Source organism: Trematomus bernacchii, unplaced genomic scaffold, assembly GCF_902827165.1.
Source record: "Trematomus bernacchii unplaced genomic scaffold, fTreBer1.1, whole genome shotgun sequence".
Lineage (NCBI taxonomy): Eukaryota > Metazoa > Chordata > Actinopteri > Perciformes > Nototheniidae > Trematomus > Trematomus bernacchii.
The window spans coordinates 1321210-1342657 of NW_022988082.1; the positions used below are offsets into that span (position 1 = coordinate 1321210).

Sequence of the window (21448 nt, forward strand, 5' to 3'; positions counted from 1 at the left end):
GAGTTGAACCGCTCCTCCTTCACTTCGAAAGGAGCCAGTTGAGGTGGTTCGGGCACCTAGTAAGGATGCCACCTGGGCGCCTCCCTAGGGAGGTGTTCCAGGCACGTCCAGCTGGGAAGAGACCGAGGGGTAGACCTAGGACCAGGTGGAGGGATCATATCTCTTGGCTGGCCTGGGAGCACCTTGGAATCCCCCAGTCAGAGCTGGTTGATGTGGCCAGGGAAAGGAACGTTTGGGGCTCTCTGCTGGAACTGATACCTCTGCGACCCGACCACGGATAAGCGGGAGAAGATGGATGGATGGATGGATAACTATGTCAATGCATGTGTATATTTATTTATTTATCTATTCCACTGCTTATCAAGGGGACTCTGGTGAGTGCAGAAAAAACACAGCGAATGAAAGAAAAATTGCATTTTTGACTGAAAATTATTGGCAATATGTAATATTACTCTTGTACAGTACTTATATCAAATTGACTTAATTCTGTTAGCCACGCGTGTGTTCACTGTTCACTGACTCCGGCTCTGTTGGGAGGGTAGTGAAGTGGAACAGTAGTGATGTCAATTCCAGTCAGTGAGCATTGTGAGGAGATATGCTCACTTCTCTTCACAGTGCATTCTGGGAATTTTCTAGGGAGCTGAACATGGAGCGAGCATCAGGACACTCGGTTCACTACCAAGGTACCAGTTGGAGTCACCATTCCAAATGATGATAAAAATAAACAAAACACCCTAATTTTCATCAAAGTGTTTCCTGCTCTACAAAACGAAACTCATATGGCAACATTTCTGAGTCATGCAAAGCCGTTCCCCTCCCCCACCAAAGCCAGGCTTATCTCCTCTTGTTGTTGTAATTGTCCACAGATAGCCTCACGTTACAGGTTACAGCAGCATATTGAACTGCTCTTATCAACTGTGGTTCCAGGTTTGTTTGATAGCATTGAAGTCAGATAGAAGAGTGAGTCACTGTGGTGATATTAACCAATGAGGTCAGGATTGTTTTATACATTTCAAGAAAAGTGTTGCAGAAAGAGGACGTTTCCGGCACCTTTACTGTAAATACCAGTTTTAATTTGGATTGGGTTCACCCACATGCTTAGAAAGCATCAGGGAAAGCTTCAGGGAATAGATGATGATATGCTCACCTCAGGGGAGTAAGCCGTGACCCTGTGACCAACTGATGCAATACAGCAGGGGTACTCAAACTTTTTTATTAAAGGTCCACTTGTGAACTTTATACAAGGTCACTGGTCCGGATCGGTAAAGTCACCCCCCCCCGGAGCGGAGCAAAGAAGCTGAAATTAAGAAAATGTTTCTTACGGCGCTCTATGCATGGGGCCCCCTTGAGGGGTTTTGCCGACATGTCGTTGCAGTAAATTAAAGGGTGTTTCATGTTGTCGTTGCTGTGGACCTTCTTAATCTACCTTCTTTTGGGGCCCCCTTCTGGTCCAAGCACTTGCCTGTCGGCAAACGGCGCCCCTGTAATATACACACACACATTCAATACATACATACAGTATGATGGCTTGAACTAGTGGGAGAAATGGCACTGTTTGTCTGTAGCCAATGCCTTGAACCTCGGCAAAAAAGGCATTAGAAGCATTAGAAAGTCAAGGTAAACTTGCGGTTAACTTGCGGTCTGCAATGCGTGTCACGCTCGCGCACACAAGTACATATATATGCACGTTCATTCTCACAATGCGTCAGACACAAGACGCACGTACATTCTTTTATTTATTTTTTTTTTTTTTTTTTTTTATTTATTTTATTTTTTTAATAATGGGACACAGGGTTCGGTCCGGATTGATTTGCAGTTCGGTCCGGATCCGGACCTTGGTCCGGAGTTTGAGAAGCCCTGCAATACAGCCTCTGTTAGTGTAGTAACGAGTAGAGCCGCTTTATAAATATATGGTCACATGCTCCTGAAAATAGTTTATCCTGTTCGGTGCAGAGACAACGTGAGCAGATTTATGCTCCTTGGTAGAACAATGCAAAGCTACACTTCTCATATTCACCTATGTATCCTGAATGGATCATTTAACATTCAATGCATTTCAATTCATGCACTAATAAAAGTACTTTCAGAACATTCACAATTTTAAAAACCTATACTGAGAGCAACAATTAATTCCAATCTCATGTCCTCATGTAAATATCTGCACATTACCATGTATTTATATTTGTTTTTTATAATTTTTGACAATTAGCATCCAATTTGGCTCATCATGTAAATGTGTATTCGGCTATCTGTTGGTTACCTCAGCTTCCATAAAAATGTCCCCTGAGTGAAACGTCTTGTTGTCTGTGTCTGCAGGACTACCGTGTGAACATCTTCCTCCGGCAGCAGTGGAATGACCCCCGGCTCGCCTACGCTGAGTACCCCGATGACTCTCTGGACCTGAACCCCTCTATGTTAGACTCCATATGGAAACCAGACCTGTTTTTTGCCAATGAGAAGGGGGCCCACTTTCATGAAGTCACTACAGATAACAAACTGCTCCGGATATTTAAGAATGGGAATGTTTTGTACTCTATAAGGTAAGTGTACAGCCCTGTTGAACTGGTGGGGGGCAGGGGGGCATCATTTTTATTCTCTTGAAAATGTTAATTTGAATGCACTGAGAAGCTATATTCATGGCTCAAGGAGCAGTGAGTAATGTGAACACGTGGAAATGCACTTTTAGCAATTTCATGGCTGGAGGCACACAGTGCAGTTGCTAACACGATGGGATATGGAGGAATGCATTATCTGTGGAGTGAAGACATCAGAATACTGTTTGATGCTTTGATCAGAAACATTACTGGAGAATGTATTTGTACTTTGTTCAAACACAATATGTTTTGTAATAATACAATATATCGTAAATATTTATTTCATGATATTCATTGCATGTTCCAACCACATGCTCATAATGCACATTAAACAATAGAACCCACAATAATGTGAAGCAAACTAATCATTAAAGACTGGACTAGACTTTGGAATAAAGTAAGAAGTTAATTTTAAAATGATACAAAAACAGATCTTAATAAACATGTCAATAAGAAGCCCTGAAACCATTTTTTTGTAAAAAGCTTCAAAGATATCCAACTTAATGCTGCATTAATACAAAGTATAATAACATGTGCGGTACATTTATGGACGACCTCAAACCCTGTCACTGTCTATGACTCATGTGTTCTCTCCTCTCCCTTTGCTTTCAGACTCACATTAACTCTGTCATGCCCCATGGATCTGAAGAACTTCCCTATGGATGTTCAGACCTGCATCATGCAGCTGGAGAGCTGTAAGTGCAGTACAACTACCACAGATGTAATTGTGAGGTCCCTTATCAGCATGACCAGCCCTTTTCTCCAACCCTTGTTTCAAAATATGACTTTTCTACTATTTCTCCTTCTTTAAAATATTTAACACTACTGTTGTGAAACAAATTAGTCAGTAATTGCCACACAGAGGTGTAGTGGTAAATACACACAGGTAAACGGCGTATACACATTACTTGGTACTGGGATTTATTGTACTTGACTTAAAAATACCCACAGATGCATATCAGTGGTACTGCAGAGTACTACGGTATCTATATTACCATGTTTCATAATGTGTTGTGTTTGCACAAGCTTTGTTCCCTGACCTAGGCGCCGTTTACACGAGGAGAAAACGGCTTGTATCTGCATAGTTTCGCGTGCGTATAGCCCTATTATTTACACGAGGCCGATAGAAACTGACCCCACAAACGATAACGGGTCCCAAGGTGGATAGATTTGCAAACGAAACGCTCTGGGGGGTCAACCGAGTCCGTGTAATCACCTCTATACGAATATTTCCTGAAAAAATAACGATAGCCCCGCCTCTCCCCACCTCTCCTGCTCACTGCTGTAGCAACTATCAAAAATAGCTGTGTTAATTAAACGCACAAGGGGTTCTTGAATGAAATAATATTATAAAAGGCAAACCAGAATTGTTAACGCCCAATATACTCCTTAAACAAAATAAACAGAGTCAGATTTCATGCATTGATCCATTATATTGACAAAGGAGGATCTCACCCGGTGTTTGTAGAGAATATCTCTCTGAGCGAGTCCTCTCCACGGAGACATGCTCCTCCTCCTGTCAGTAGCTACTGCTAGTGCTACTGCTACTGACCATGCTACAGATATTAGTGCAAAAATATACAGCTCCTCTACCACAACCATCAGCAACAAGTGGACATGGAGAATTACATGAACTACATGTTGCTAAATCCACGGCGGGGCGTAAACAGAAGGGTAGCCATGGCAACATTGCTGCGGGGCTGCTGCGGAGTCTTCTTCACTGCTTTTGGTGTATTTTGTGGCGGAAGTTACAGCGCCACTTACAGTCCCGGCATATGTACTACAGCGTTTCCAGCGGTCTCGTTTGAACAGACACGTTGAAACAAATGCATGTGAACGGAACACTTTTTTGAATACGCATACTGTGCATAAACGCAAACGGTCCCGTGTGAGCGGGGCCCTAGCCTTTAAGGCAGAGCCTCCTTACAGCAACATAGCCCAGTAACACAGCACCAGCCATGGGGGGGAGTGCTGTGTGAAGGACAAACTCAAAAACAATTGTCCTTTCCCTCATTCAATGGAATGATGAGCCCGTTAGAACTTTAGTAGCTGGCTAATCTGGCACACACACAGCAAAATCTGAAGCAAAGAGCTATGTATGTATGAAGCCCATCTGAACGCTCTGATCCAGAACAAGGGTCTCCGTTCTCACTCGCTGTTACTTTCTTTATTCTTCACCATTGCCTCCTCCTCTGGTTTGTTATTCATCTCGTTATTCATGGATCATAGTCGAGTCTTAACCACTCGATGACGCATATGCAGTCTATATGGGTTTGATGACAGGAGCTTCTATCTGTGAGCAGCAGGCATGATTGAATTGCTTTTAAAAATAAAGCTTCTCACATCAATTTCCTACGAATCAACAATGTCAATCACACATTGTTGATTAATAACTTATCATCACTCCAGCACTCCTGCTTCAGTTTATAATTCATCTTAGTTGCGATGGCTTCTCCTGTTCCTGCCGTCAGTATCTCCTCTACCTCACTGATGTGTCTGCTGGGATCTGTCTCTTAGCCCACAGTCCCTGTGGGTAAAGATCAGCAAGCTAAAGCCACAGAGACAGATGTGTGCACGCCACTGAGTGTTGAGCACGCTGCTTGGACTCATACAGGGAGCAGAGCTTGTACCACCTACACAGACAGCACACTGCAATGAACATCTCTGACACTAATTTACAGTTAAGTACATATGTGTGGATAAAGATGTGCAAACAATTACACATATACTACTACAAATGTTTTTCCCTGTTATCCCTCATTTTATTTTGCTGTGTACCTCACGTCCCCAGCCCCCCCATTTGTATTCATCCATACATCTTATTCGATTAGTATCCTCCTCTTCCCCCTCGTGGATACAGTATTAAAGTAGACACATTGCCGTCTCTTTTTAAAGAAACACAAAGTCATGTTTAATAATGTTGATAGGTTATGATGACTAATTCATCCTTGGTCCCATCAGGAGCGTAGTGTGGCCCCAGGGGACACATTATTTGTCTTCATTGGTGGTTTATTCTGTTCCGGCCCACTGGCCACAGGCATTCCCGTACAGAGATCCAGCTTTATTTTTTTATTTATATATGTATATATAGTGGATTATTTGTATTACTGTGTTGCTGCTGTCTCTGAAGAAACATAAAGACACACATACAGGCAGAGGGAGGGAGGGAGGACCAGAGGAAAGGATTCCAGTCATCACATGATGCTTGTTTCAATGTAACACTACACACAGCATATACTGGCGCTATGAAGTGATGTGCAGATTGTTCCTGCTCAGGTTGTCTCCTTTGTATACGTTACATGCTTTTTTATTTGTCACCAGACTGTAGTAGTAGCAGTAGAAAGAGGAGTGTTTGAATGGCTGCAGCTGGGGTTGTGCTGTGAGTCGACTTTCAGAGACACTGTTCCCACCAGGGGCAACTGTGAGACTTAAAAAGCAGAAGCTTGTGTGGAAGGCTGGGGGCAGGGTCTCCTCTGCTTACTCTCTTGTTTGAAAATGGTATGCATGTTAAAAAAAAAGAAGAAAAAAAAGCCTTTTCACACACTTTTAGCTGAAAATGTTATGTGTGTGGCTGTAGGCTTGTACCAGCTGCTTTCTGGTCTGGCCAAAGAGCCCTACAGTTCACTGACTCATTTAAATGGAGCTCTCAGTCAGCTCCTCATACAGCTGTTTGTGAACTTTATTTCTCTTCATTCTTTTTCTCATGTGCAAGCTTCCCCAAGTATGGTCAGTGTGGTCAGAAGATGAATAAGAACAATTTACAGTGAAGGAAATAATAATTTTATCCCTTGCAGATTTTGTAAGTAACTTACAAAGAAATAAACAGTCTGTAATTGTAATGGTAGGTTTATATACAAAGTGAGAGTAAGAATATCAAAAAGAAAATCCAGAAACTGACATTATATGAAAGATACAAATTGATTTGCATTTAACTGGGAAATAAGTATTTGATCCCCTTGCATGTGTTAGTACTTGGTGGAGAAACCCTTGTTGGACACACAGAGGTCAGACTCTTCTTGTAGCTGGTCTCCAGGTCTGTGCACATCTCAGGAAGGATGTTGGTCCACTCCTCTCTGAAGACCCTCTCCAAACCCTTCAGGTTTTCAGGCTGATGCTTGGCCTCTGGAAGCTTCAGCTCCCTCCACACATTTTCTCTGGGTTTAAGGTCCGGAGACTGGCTAGGCCCCTCCCTCACCTAAATGTGCTTCTTCTTTAGCCCCTCCTGTGTTGCCTTGGCCGTATTTTCAGGGTCATTGTCCTGCTGGAAGACCCCTCCATGACCCATGTTCAGAGTCCTGGCTGAGGGAAGGAGGCTATCGGCCAAGATGTTACGTTACATGTCCCCGTACATCCTCTCCTCGGTGCAGGGAAGTGGTCCTGTCCCTTAGCAGAGAAACACCCCCAAAGCAGAATGTTTCCACCTCCATGCCTGACGGGGGCGGGGGGATGGTGTTCTGGGGTTATAGTCAGCATTTCTCTTCCTCCAAACACGGCGTGTCGAGTTGATGCCAAAGATCTCAATGTTGGTCTCATCTGACCACAACACCTTCTCCCAAGCCTCCTCTGAATCATTCAGAGGTTCATTGTCAAACTTCCGACGGCCTCTCATGTTCTTCTTGAGCAGGGGGGCCTTCAGGCACTGCAGGATTTGATCCATTATGGTGTAGTGTGTTACCAATAGTTTTCTTGGTGACTGTGGTCCCAGCTGCCTTGAGATCATTAACTGTTAAGCCAGAGAGGACCCTAATCCGGGTCTGGCCGGTAGTTTTTTCACGAAACTGTGTCTCAGGGCTTCTTAATATTTAAAAACCTATTACGCACCGCCCCCCCGGTACCGGGCGGATAAACGCGTCATTTGCAGGAAACAACGTCTAAGGAATCTTAATATTTAATAAACTATGAATGTTTTATATCCATGTAACGGGAAGAAACTCAGCTAACTGATCTTTTAAAACAAATGTTTTTTTTAAAAACCACAATGCTAACACTCAGCTTCTGAATTATCCACGAGCGAAAAAATGTAACCTAAAACGGCACCTAAACTCACTAATAACTCCCTTATTACTTATCCTAGATGCACAGCCAACCCATCGATTAGCATCTCCTGGAGACACAGAATCTGTGTAAAAAACCTCAACACTCAGTGATAAACATTTGCGACGCTATAAACGAAAGCGTACATCAGAACATGTGGAGCTAAGTAGCTAGAAACGCTAACATGGCTTACCTTGGTCAAAACTGGTCTTCAATGGCATTACAACGATAAAAAAACGATGCTGCAGTTAATCCATAGGTTAATCCAATGTGTCTGTGTCCTCTTTGAAATGATTTCTGATAATCCATAAGCAATAAAACTGCTTTTTCGTTTCCAAATGTCAGAGCTAGAGATAGGTCCACTCTGATGCTAAATTACATGCGCGAAGCCCCCACCTCTTCTCTTCACAACGTGTGTGTGTGGGGGACTCCCCCTTCGATTATATTGGCTCTAACGGTCAGAAAGAGGTGTCAACCATCCAAATCGACCAAGGGGGGCCAGAGATATGGAAAAAAAACATTTTCACCCAAATCACCTCAGAGGTGGAGTGGTTTTGGCTAAACCTCTCTAAAAAGGTCAAATGTCACTTGTTTTGCATCAATCTTGATACAGGGTACTTATTATATGTTGTACTTTGGATTCCTAAAGCTTTTAGTCTACTAACCCATCATCCAAGGGTAGTTTTCACTATCTGTAAAAAATAATTTTTGGACGGACACTATAATTTACAGTTTTTTACTATGTAAAATCTGAATTTTCTTTAAAATAAAAAACATCTATATTGATTCTGACACTTCTACATCCAACTCACAGATGTAACCTTGCTTTGATAAAATAAATTATGAACATGAAAAACAGGCTTGGTGCTTAACAGGTTAACCTGTTAACCCCTGAGCCTGTTTTTCAGGTCTCAGGCTCGAAGATGACATTCCCAGAACAAATGACCTTATCTTCACTTCTAAAAGGGTTAAATTAATAATCTTTTTTCTCAAAGCAAGGTTACATCTGTGAGTTGGCTGTAGAAGTGTCAGAATCAATATAGATGTTTTTATTTTAATGTAAATTCAGTGTCCGTCCAAAAGAAAAACATTACTTATAGTGAAAACCACCCTTGAATGATGGGTTAGTAGACTAAAAGCTTCAGGAATCCAAACTATAACATATAATAAGTACCATGTATCAAGATTGATGCAAAACAAGTGAAATTTGACCTTTTTAGAGAGATTTAGAAAAAAAAAAAACACTTCTGGGGTCATTTGGGTGCATTTTCCATATCTCTGGCCCCCCTCGTTCGATTTTGATGACTGACATCTCTTTTTAACCGTTAGAGCCGATAGAATCGAGGGGAAGTTCCTAAAATCCATCTAAACATTACCCATTGGTGAATGAGTGCTGCACAGCCAGAATGCCCTGGAACCGGAAGCTGCGATACACTCTGGTGGCTACCATTAGCAGCTAATATGAAATCTCCGATTTTTACATAAAAATTGAATTATGGATTATCAATATTTTTTTCAAAGTGACACAGACACATTGGATTAACCTATGGATTAACCTTCAGCAGCGTTTTTATCGTTTTAATGCCATTGAATAAGACTTTTTATCAGAATAACAGCTAAGGTGAGACGATCTCCCGTGTTTGCTCCGTAATGTTACGTGTTGTGATGTCTGTGTTTGCTTCCCCTGTCGCGAGTTCTGATCGCTCAGTGATGATACTAATACATATATAATCTGTGGAATCTCAGCTTTAATCGGATATCTTGTATGTGCAGTTACGATAAGTAATAAGGGTATTTTTACCTTGAGTTCTGTGCTAAGTGCGTTAGCATTTTTTCGCTCAGGGGTCATTTAGACGCTTCTTATGAGACTTGTGTTTTGTTTTGGTAAAAATTGTAAAAATGGTACTGTCAGTTAGCTGAGTTTCTTCCCGTTAATCTGGTATGACACATTAATAGATTTTTAAATATTAAGAAGCCCTGAGACACAGTTTCGTGAAGAAAGAAAACGCAGCCCCCTCTACCGGGGGCTCTCGGGCTTAACAGGTTAATGTGTCATACACACTTAACGGTTAGAAACTCAGCTAACTGAAGATATGAACCATTTTGACCAAAACAAAGCACAAGTCTCACAAGAAGCGTCTAAATGAGCCCTGAGCGAAGAAATGCTAACGCAGTTAGCACAGAACTCACGGTATAAATGCTATTAATTTACCCCTTTTAGAAGTAAAGATATGGTCATTTGTTCTGGGCATGTCATTTTCGAGCCTGAGACCTGAAAAACAGGCTCTGGGCTTAACAGGTTAGCAAGTTCCTCCCGTGTAGTTCTTGGCTGATCCCTCACCTTTCTCATGATCATCAATACCCCACGGGGCGAGATCTTGTGTGGAGCCCCAGACCGAGGGCGATTGATGCTCATTTTGTGTTTCTTCCATTTCTGAATAATGGCACCAACAGTGGTCTCCTTCTCCCCAAGCTGCTTTCTGATGGTCTTGTAGTCAATCCCAGCCTGGTGCAGGTCTACAATCTGGTCCCTGAGGTCCTTAGACAGCTCTTTAGTCTTGTCCATGGTGGAGAGGTTGTCAGGTGTCTTTTATACAGGTAACACATTGATATTTGGATAACTTTTTAAAGGAAGAGGACTTATGTAACTGGTTTGTGGGAGCCAGAATTCTTGTTGGTTGCAAGGGGATCAAATACTTACTTCCCCCAATTAAATGCAAATACATTTATATCTCTTATATGATGTACATTTCTGGATATGGAAGTGGGTAAACTTACAAAATCGGCAAGGGATCAAATAATTATTTCCTTCACTGTAACTGAACATTAAGGTTAATGTGAAATTAAATAATATGTGAGAACAATATCGCTTCATCTGTTTACCCGATGCTTTCAAAAACAACTTCATGATTCTTTACTATTACAGCTACCACCGCACAGAGCATGTCCCCACACACCGAGCATGTCCCCACACACCGAAGCATGTCCCAACACACCGAGCATGTCCCCACACACCGAGCATGTCCCCACACACTGAGCATGTCCCCACACACCGAGCATGTCCCCACACACTGAGCATGTCCCACAGTGTCCCCACACACTGAGCATGTCTCCACAGTGTTCCCACACACTGAGCATGTCCCTGCTGCCTTGATATTATTCCAACAGGATTTTTCAAAAATGTTTTTCATTGCATGGCCTCAGATCTACTTCATATAGTAAACAAGTCTCTTCACTCAGGTGTATTTCCACATGCCCTGAAAACTGCAGTCATTAAACTGCTCTTTAAAAATAATAAATTAGATGCTTCAGTAATGAACAATTACAGACCCATATCAAACCTGCCATTTCTAGGTAAAATCATTGAAACAGTTGTTTTTCAACAGCTGAGTAATTTACTGCATTTAAATAACTGTTTCGATGTTTTCCAGTCAGGCTCTCGTCCAAACCACAGCACTGAGACTGCTCTTGTTAAGGTCTTCAATGACATCCACTTAAACACAGACAGTGGCAGAACTTCAGTGATAGTATTGTTAGATCTCAGTGCTGCGTTTGACACTGTTGACCACAACATATTACTAGACCGACTGGAAAACTGGGTGGGACTTTCGGCAACAGTTCTAAATTGGTTTGAATCCTACTTAAAGGGGACCTATCATGCAAAATGCACTTTTGTACGTCTTTTATACATGAATATGTGTCCCCGGCAGTGGCGGCCGGCCCATAGGGGCACTAGGGGCGCCGCCCCCCCTCTTCCCACATGTTTGATTGTCATTAAAAAATATATATATATATATATATATATTTAAAAAAATATATATATATATATTTTTATTTTTAATGAACAAGGTAAATATTATATAGTTGGTATCAGTAAAATGTATAATCTACAATAAAATCTCGTTTAAAATTGTGTTGCGATGTCTAAAGTTACTGATAAGTCACATGTTTCCTGCCTGGCCGCAGCGTGTATCATTACCCTCTCTCGTCCGGGCGGTAAGAAAGGAGCCCTCACCCAGAGCAGCAGCAGCCAACAAGCTGACTGTTGCTATCTGTAAACTATGCCGCCGAAACATACTTTCAGCCAATCAGCGTCGTCAGATCTGATGCTCAAAGGGCGCCCTGTCAGCGCCCTGGCCTTTGTGTCTGTGAGTTGTTTGGACTCGTATCCAAGGTGACGCTACAGTAGTTAGTTGATGAGGATGGCTGCGTCTGCAGGTGGAGACTCCGGTGCTAGTGGATCGCCGGAGCTGTAGATTAACATTTACATGCTTATTGTAGTTGTAAAGGCAATGCCTGTAGCACCATGGAGCATATGTGTGGGCTGGACCTGTATTTTACAGGAAAGGAGTGAGCAGAGGGTCGAGTTGTCGATTCTTGTTCAGTTTTCATCTTCCTCACCCTCTCAGACTTTGAGTTGCGCGCGCTGCTAAAGAGATGTGCTACCATGGAAACCAAACAATGGTGTAGCTGTATTAAAGTCCGAGTGGAAACAGTCGTGAGTAAATCAGATTTTGTCAGAAATCGGGAGAAATGCGGGAGAAATATGACCCCGGGAGGAAACCGGGAGAGGGCAATGAAATCGGGAGTCTCCCGCTAAAAATCGGGAGGGTTGGCGAGTATGACACACACACACACACACACACACACACACACACACACACACACACACACACACACACACACACACACACACACACACACACACACACACACACACACACACACACACACACACACACACACAATGTTTGTATTTAGTCTCCTGATTTTAAATGGGAATTAAATAATTTGAGTGTTCCCAAAGCACCAGTGTTCTGCAGTTTGTGTGGGCCTACTGTACTGTTGCAGAGTTTTGGAAGATTCATAGCTAACCACTACACACGCTGTAGTCTGCCACAAAAGCAGCGAAGAAGACTTCCCGCCCATAGTTACCATGGTTACCCTTCTGTTTATTCTCCGCTGTGGCTTTTTTTCTCCCTCCCCGAGGCAAGCGTTTGCTCCCGCTGCTTTAATTCAATGCAATCCCTCCCCGTCGAGGCAAGCACTGTAATTCTCTCCGGTTAGTCCACCAGCAGATGACAAACACCCACCTCTCCGCCTCTTCCAAGGAACGAGGGGACCGTGCGGCAGAGTTTCAGTTTCAGTTTCTTTCGCCGGTCAAGATGTCCGTTAAAGTTTAAATCTTCCGGACAAAATTAGAAAAGTGCCGGTCAAAGGTCTTCTTTGTTATTTATTGAGCTTTAAAACAAATGAATAACAACTCTATATAATAAAACACGGAGGACGGAGATCTTTTTTTCTCCCCCTCTTGACTTGATCAGAGCACGGCTACCCTCTCCTGCAGGGGGGCGTGGTCAGCTGCAGCGCATAGAATCAGCCCAGTAGACAGCAAACAGCACATAGAGCGAAATGAGGCATGGCTAAAATGCATGATCTGTTTGGTATTTTGAAAACAGAAACGTATAAATATACCTTATATAGGTATGGCCCTACAATATATAATTTAAATATAGCATGATAGGTCCACTTTAAGGACAGAAACAACGTTGTCTCTATAGGTAAATACCAGAGGTGGGAGTAAGTCCTACATGTGCAAGTCATGAGCAAGTCTCAAGTCTTAACCTACTATTCTCAAGCAAGTCCCAAGTCACTGTGGTGAGAGTCAAGCAAGTCAAGTCATATGAAATTCTTATGAATAACCCCAGTTTCCGCATTTAAATCAGTTAAAATATTGTGGTTATGAAAAGTTTAGTTTTATTTTCAACATAAACAGCGATGGAGAGTGGGGCGCTGAAATTATACCCCAATAAGTTCTAAAAGGGCTCTAAAGTGATAACAGGAGTACAACACAAATATCATCAACATGTTAAGCCTCCTGCCCTGGCTCCCCTTCAGCAGGGTCACAGCATTCCTCCATGGTCTGTCTAAGGTGCTCCCATATGACACTGTCTCATTGTTTTCCTAACTGTGTCTGTGCACAAAGAAATATTGCATCAAAGCCACTACAACGGAATAGTGTATGTACCAGGGCGCATGATATGTGTTTGTGTGCAGACAGTGCGACATTAAGATTAAACGAATTTCTTTCATTTGGGAACACCCACATATACATATGCCACATATACATTGGCCAGATGTGTAGAAATTACTGTTCATGGTCATTTGAAAACAAATGCCGTTGTCGGACACACACAACCACAGCGAACACACACACACACAGAGCAGAGCTGAGCAGAGCACAAACACACACACATCATGCGCCTTAGTGACCGGACATCTCCTTCATAAAACGAGTAATAGGGGGATTAATCGGGCAGTTCGATGTGTGTAGAGGTGTGTGTGTGTGTGTGTGTGTGTGTGTGTGTGTGTGTGTGTGTGTGTGTGTGTGTGTGTGTGTGTGTGTGTGTGTGTGTGTGTGTGTGTGTGTGTGTGTGTGTGTGTGTGTGTAGAGGTGTATGTGGTTAAAACTTAGCAGCCTGCGGTCGCTCTTTAGCTGTTCTAATGAAAGTAAACACAGTGAAGGCGTTGCGTAAAAGGCACAGCTCTTTGCGCGCTGGTGCTGCACTTCTCAGAGGCCGAGTTACACGTCCCGCTGCCTCCTGGTGCTGTTGCGATTTCATGAAGTGAATGAGAGTCCGAGTTCGAAATATATCTAAAATAATGTATGCACTGCCATTTCCCAACATAAACATTACAGTCTGCAATGAAACGGTTGTCTCCTGTGTGCTCCACTTCCTACTTGGCGCTCCGGTAACTTTCTCGTGCGAACGAGATACAGTGTCTTTTTTTTTTTTCATTGCCCTTTAGGGGCTCCCTACAATACAAAAACAAATGCAAATATTTAATTTTAAAAAGTAAAGTCCTTTCGAGTCATCTGTCTCAAGTCATGAATACCAAGTCAAAGTCAAGTCAAGTCTTTTATCAATGTTAGTCAAGCAAGTCTCAAGTCCAAAGATATGCGACTCGAGTCTGACTCGAGTCTGACTCGAGTCAAGTCATGTGACTCGAGTCCCCCACCTCTGGTAAATACACATCTGAGTTGACAAAGATTACATGTGGGGTTCCTCAAGGCTCCATCTTGGGGCCTCTTCTCTTTAACATCTACATGCTACCACTGGCTCAGATAATGAAAAACAGCAAAATAAGTTACCAGAGCTATGCGGATGACACACACATTTACATAACCATTTCACCAGGAGACTATGCTCCAATTCAAACACTGATTAAGTGCATTGAACAAATCAATGACTGGATGTGTCAGAACCTTCTCCAATTAAACAACGATAAAACTGAGGTAATGGTTTTCGAGCCAAGGCAGAATGTATAAAAGTTAGCGCTGAGCTTCAGTCTGCAATGTTCAAAACAACAGATACAGCCAGAAATCTAGGTGTAGTCATGGACTCTGACCTGAGTTTCAACAGTCACATTAAAACAGTTACTAAATCAGCCTACTATCACCTAAAGAATATATCTAGGATTAAAAGACTTATGTCACAGCAGGATTTGGAAAAACGTGTCCATGCTTTTATCTTCAGTAGACTGGACTACTGTAATAGTGTCTTTACAGGTCTCACTAAAAAATCTATTAGAAAGATGCAGCTAATTCAGAACGCCGCTGCTCGAGTCCTCACTAACACTAAGAAAGTGGATCACATCACTCCTGTTCTGAAGTCTTTACACTGGTTCCTCACTGACACTAAGAAAGTGGATCACATCACTCCTGTTCTGAAGTCTTTACACTGGTTCCTCACTAACACTAAGAAAGTGGATCACATCACTCCAGTTCTGAAGTCTTTACACTGGTTCCTCACTGACACTAAGAAAGTGGATCACATCACTCCAGTTCTGAAGTCTTTACACTGGTTCCTCACTAACACTAAGAAAGTGGATCACATCACTCCAGTTCTGAAGTCTTTACACTGGTTCCTCACTGACACTAAGAAAGTGGATCACTCCAGTTCTGAAGTCTTTACACTGGTTCCTCACTAACACTAAGAAAGTGGATCAGTCCAGTTCTGAAGTCTTTACACTGGTTCCTCACTAACACTAAGAAAGTGGATCAGTCCAGTTCTGAAGTCTTTACACTGGTTCCTCACTGACACTAAGAAAGTGGATCACATCACACCTGTTCTGAAGTCTTTACACTGGTTCCTCACTAACACTAAGAAAGTGGATCCGTCCAGTTCTGAAGTCTTTACACTGGCTTCCTGTGTGTCAAATCATTGATTTATAAATACAGCTGCTGGTTTATAAAGCACTGAATGGTTTAGGCCCAAAATACATTTCTAATCTCCTGCTACATTATGAACCATCCAGATCTCTCAGGTCTTCAGGGACTGGTCAGCTTTCTGTCCCCAGAGTCAGAACTAAACATGGAGAAGCAGCGTTTAGTTATTATGCTCCAAATATCTGGAACAAACTCCCAGAAACCTGCAGGTCCGCTGCAACTCTTACTACTTTTAAATCCAGGCTGAAGACTTTTCTGTTTCCGCTGCTTTTAATTGAACTATTCATATCTTAAACTGCACTGTCACTTTTATTCATGTATTTTTTCGGTAACACTTTATATTAAGGTACACGAATTAACCATCAACTAGTTGTTAATTAACATGCATATTAGCAGTATATTGGCTCTTTATTAGTCATTATAAAACACTTATTAATGCCTTATCCTACATGACCATATTCTACAAGTAATAAGCCATTAATTGAGAGTTTTTCCTCAATAACCCTCTAATTAGTGCTTATTTATTGCAAGTAAGGAAGTTGTTGTACATGAGTTTTGGTCTTAATATGCTCTGCTCAATATGGGCCTAATAAGGCAGTAGTACCACAAGAAAAGTAATTCTCCCATAATAACACTTAACAAATATGATCTATTCTTATGTAACAAGACATGAAACTATAAGTGTTAATTGTGTCTAAATAACTCAAAATTAGATATTTATATCTAAGAATATGTTTTGGGGTATTGACAGTTCAGTTACCAATAGCAAGGTGATATTGACCTGTATTTTTGTCAAATGTGTACTAAAGGTTAGACAGGAAGTAGGAGATAGTGAACTGAATAGCATGGCAGTAGACTACTACTAATTTTCCCTATGCAACCTGAAGAGTAAAAGGGTAAATTCCGTCAGAAAGCAATGACTGTAAGTGTAATTTTAAGCCTTACACTTACACTGTAAGGATTAGTAACATGTATTGTGTTTATGTGATGACATTTGGAGATGTTAAACCAGCCGCGGCGCCAGGATTTCAATTTCGGGTGGGCCAATGTAATTTCAGCTGGGCCTGTTCTCTCTTTTAAACATTTTCACGTAGGCCTATAAGAAGCTTAAATATTATTTAAATGATTAAGCAGCACGCCGCAATGAGTGAAATTAAATGTTATACTGCATGTTATTTTGTTTTAGTTCCCAATACATTGATACATTTAGAAACAAAGAGCATACAACGGCAGAATATGGAATAATTACCGAGCACCTGATGTGTGTCTGTGTGGTTAGACTGCAGCCTGCTGTCCTTTTTAGCGGATCTAGCGAAGTGAGCGGCCCTGCGTAAATGGCACTGGTTCTCTGGTCAGATTTCACGCACTGTCTGTAGTTTGTATTTCTCTCCATAGCTATTGCATGAGCTGCGCTGCATTCGTGTTTACTGAGAGCATAGTCGATGTGTTTCCAGTCCCTGTAACCATGGCGACTCTCACTAAAATGCCGGCACATTTTACAAAACACACTGTCCTTGCTAATGCTATACTCCAATAATGTGTACTTGTCATACCAGTGGGCAGCGAAGCTCCTTTTTTTTGTCCGAAAAGTGTCTGAGGGTACTTTATGAGCTTTGGCTGTGTAGCCGCCGGGTCATCTATGGCTGATAGGTCCGGCACTGGGATGCTATTTTCTGTTGTCCTTCCAATAGGTGCTACGTCCCGCAGAAGGACTGAGCTCAGCGGGGGCACAACATTAAATACACTCTCGTCTCTCTGAGGCGGCACCTGCTGTGAGGATGATGAGTGTGGTGGTTCCGGCGGCGGCGACTCTGTTCTCACTCTTTTAAAAACCTGAACATCGATTGTTGTGACATCGTTAGTGAGTGCGGTATATTTTTTGTGTCTGTCCAGTCCACTGTCCTCCTTCATCTGCACCCGGCCGCGAGACGTTCTACGATGTGTTTGCTCCCGTGCTTCGACTATGAGTTCGGTCCAATTCACATTTGACGTTGCCTGATTACGTTAATTAATGTTGCTTTTAAAGGGAAACACATGTTTGCTCTTAATTTATTATTTAATTGTTCATTTTGATAATCAAAAATAAAAATGTTGGTATATTTTCTCACAGTCATTTTTGATCAATGAATGGGTGGGCCCAGTGCCAGAGTGGGTGGGCCTAGGCCCAGTAGGCCCACCCATAACGCCGTGGCTGTGTTAAACACAATGAGAAAATGCGTTGTAGCATACATGCTAGCGTTAGCCATACTAGCCTGTATACATGCTTATTGCACAGCTAGCATTAGCTATATTTACCTTGTTTACACTTAGCGGTCCTATGTGTTAATCTGTGTATGTTACACTTGCATGTATGAGATCATTAAGAGCCTTGTAACTTCTTTTGTTATAGTTTCACTCTGTTTGAATGTCAGTGGACTGCAAATAAGTCAATAAAGGAGCATGGCTGCTCATTCCCTGGCTCTCAAAAGAGTTTGGCTGGCTGTTTAATCTGTTCACACTGAGACAGTACAACACAGAGAGAGAACAGTACACCTATTGTGTAAGTACATACAGTACAAGCAGGTCACACAGTATGATGACAAATACATAAACTCTGTTAAAAATCTGTTTTTATTAAAAAGTACAGGCTGCATATATGTTCTCAGCCTTGGAGAAACTTGACATGTTTTGGGATGTGTCTGAACCTCTCTTTAGTGGTTCATTAATAAAACAGATATTTGAACGTGTGCCTACTTTGTTCATGTACTGTTGAGGTTAATTTCAGTAGTTGCGTGCTATAATGTATTTACAAAGTGTGAAGAGGAGGCAACTTTAGAATAGGGAACCTGTTCAGGTCAATTAGAGTCAAATTACTAGCTTATTGGTTATGAACAAGACTTCACTTTAAAATAGGGAACATATTCTTAGATAGAAATACCTAATTAGAGTCAAACTACTAGCTTATTGGTTATGAACAAGACTTCACTTTAAAATAGGGAACATGTTCTTAGATATAAATACCTCATTTTGAGTTATTTAGACACAATTAACACTTGTAGTTTAATGTCTTGTTACATAAGAATAGATCATATTTGTTAAGTGTTATTATGGGAGAATTACTATTCTTGTGGTACTACTGCCTTATTAGGCCCATATTGAGCAGAGCATATTAAGACCAAAACTCATGTACAACAACTTCCTTACTTGCAACAAATAAGCACTAATTAGAGGGTTATTGAGGAAAAAGTCTCAACTAATGGCTTATTACTTGTAGAATATGGTCATGTAGAATAAGGCATTAATAAGTGTTTTATAATGACTAATAAAGAGCCAATATACTGCTAATATGCATATTAATTAACAACTAGTTGATGGTTAATTTGTGTACCTTAAAGTGGACCTATCATGCTATATTTGAATAATATAGTGTAGGACCATACCTATATAAGGCATATTTATACTTTTTTTTTTTCAAAATACCAAACAGATCATGCATTTTAGCCATGCCTCATTTTGCTCAATTTGACAATTTTTAGCAGATTCTGTGAGAACAGCACCACCTACAGGCCTGGCATATGTACTACAGCTTCTCCAGCGCTTTCGAACCAGTGTTAATTTCGTCAACGAAAACTATGACGAAAAATGTTCGTCAACGACCTTTTTTACATGACTAAGACGAGACGATGACGAGCTAAAAATAGATTATTGATAACGAAAATTTGACGAAATGTATATTTAGTTTGCGTTGACGAGACGAGACGGGACTAAGGTGTTAATGGTGGACTATCGGACATTCAAAATGCAGGGTATTTCCCCCCAAGTGTCCGTCTTGTCTGTCAAAATGCATCTTACATTTCTAACTTGCAATATCATTATTTCCGCTCTCTTCACTCCAGAAGAGCGATCTCCCTCTCTCTCTGTGTGCGGGGGCGGGGCCTAACAGACACGCTGCAGCGGCAGAGATCTGCCGGGGACGGAGCGTTCAGAGAGTATCGAGACACTCTACAAGACTCGATGTGGACAAAGCTCGTTTGCCATGTTTTCGCGTTAGCGCGTTGACACGAGTAGAGTAGTCTGTCCGTCCAAAAGGCGTCATATTCAGTCGGAGAAATGCACAATTTTCGACTTCCTTAACTCGTAGCTCTGTTGCCCCAATTACGAGTAACGTTATCACATCAAGTGTGCAGAGGTGGGAGAAGTACTCAGATCTTGTAGCTAAGTAAAAAAATACCATAGTGTAGGAAGAGTTCCTCAAGTCAAAGTATGATCATCAAAATATATTTAAAGTAGCGACAGTAAAAGTAGTCATTGTGCAGATTGGTCCATTTCAGAATAATATGATATGTTTTATAATCATTGATCATTAAAGTGTTCTCAAAGCTAGTAAAGGTGCAGCTAGTTTGAAGGACTTTGTATACTGCAGGGTAGCTTGTGAATTTACTAAAGTCTGAGTTAATACTTGATTATATTTCACATCATTCATCCACATCTGTAAAGTAACTAAAGGTATTAAATACATGTAGTGGAGTAGAAGTACACCATTTAACTATGAACTGTAGTGGAGTAGAAGTACACAGTAGCAAAACATTTAAATACTCCATTAAAGTACAAGTACCTCAACATTTTACTCAAGTACAGTACAATATTTTAACATAATTATACATATTTCATTTATTTCACATTTAAATAAAGCAATTAATTAGGTTAACAATTTGTTAGTTTTTTCCTTTAAAAAATAACAAAAAGTAAATACAAGAATACCGTTAAAGTACCGGATCGATAAGCAGTATTGATAAGACTAGTAGTACCGTAGAAAACCTTAACGATACCCATCCCTAGATATTACACAAGTAAAGTGTTAAGAGAGTGCAACACTTGATGCTGTCACCTTGATTACAATGTCAGAAACCTGTATTTGCCTAACTGAATTGGTTTAAAGAGAGAAAACATTTTGACTAAAAGTTGACTAAAATGTAATTTTTCATCGACTAAAAGTAGACTAAAACGTTTGGAGTTTTCGTCGACTAAAACTAGACTAAAACTATGAAGGATAGAAATGACTAAAATGTGACTAAAACTAATAACCATTTTCGTCTAAAGACTAAGACTAAGACTAAATCAAAAACAGCTGCCAAAATTAACACTGTTTCGAACGGCAATGGCCGTGGCTGTCTCCTCCTGATTGGTGGAGTTGGCCCAATAGCCGTAGCGCCACCGTCCTGACGTCAGGACAGTGTTCAAATCTGGATCAGTTTTTATCAGATCCGTTGCAGCCCCTTTTTTAGAGATTTGGGTATGGAGGAAAATAGAGAGGGTTGTGTTTTCTGACACTTGGTGAGTTCCCTGGAACACCGGGGACACATATTCATGTAGAAAAGACGTACAAAAGTGCATTTTGCATGATAGGTCCCCTTTAATATAAAGTGTTACAATTTTTTCTTTTAATGTTTATTTTTATTATCTTTGCTTTTTAATGACTGTTTTTAAATGCCATTTTCTGAATGTCTTTCATTTTTGTAAAGCACTTTGAATTGCCTTGTGTTGAAAGGTGCTATATAAATAAACTTGCCTTGCCTTGCCTGCACACACTGAGCATGCTTGTGCTTATAAA

General features: G+C 41.2%; 1 protein-coding gene across 1 annotated transcript in view; it reads left to right on the plus strand.

The window, feature by feature from the left end:
• Positions 1–21448, plus strand: part of LOC117474894 (glycine receptor subunit alpha-3-like) — a 96943-nt gene that overhangs the window by 50532 nt on the left and 24963 nt on the right. The window contains exons 7-8 of the mRNA XM_034120919.1: positions 2317–2540; positions 3207–3289. Coding sequence (XP_033976810.1) covers positions 2317–2540; positions 3207–3289 — 307 coding nt within the window. The remainder of the gene's footprint in view (positions 1–2316; positions 2541–3206; positions 3290–21448) is intronic.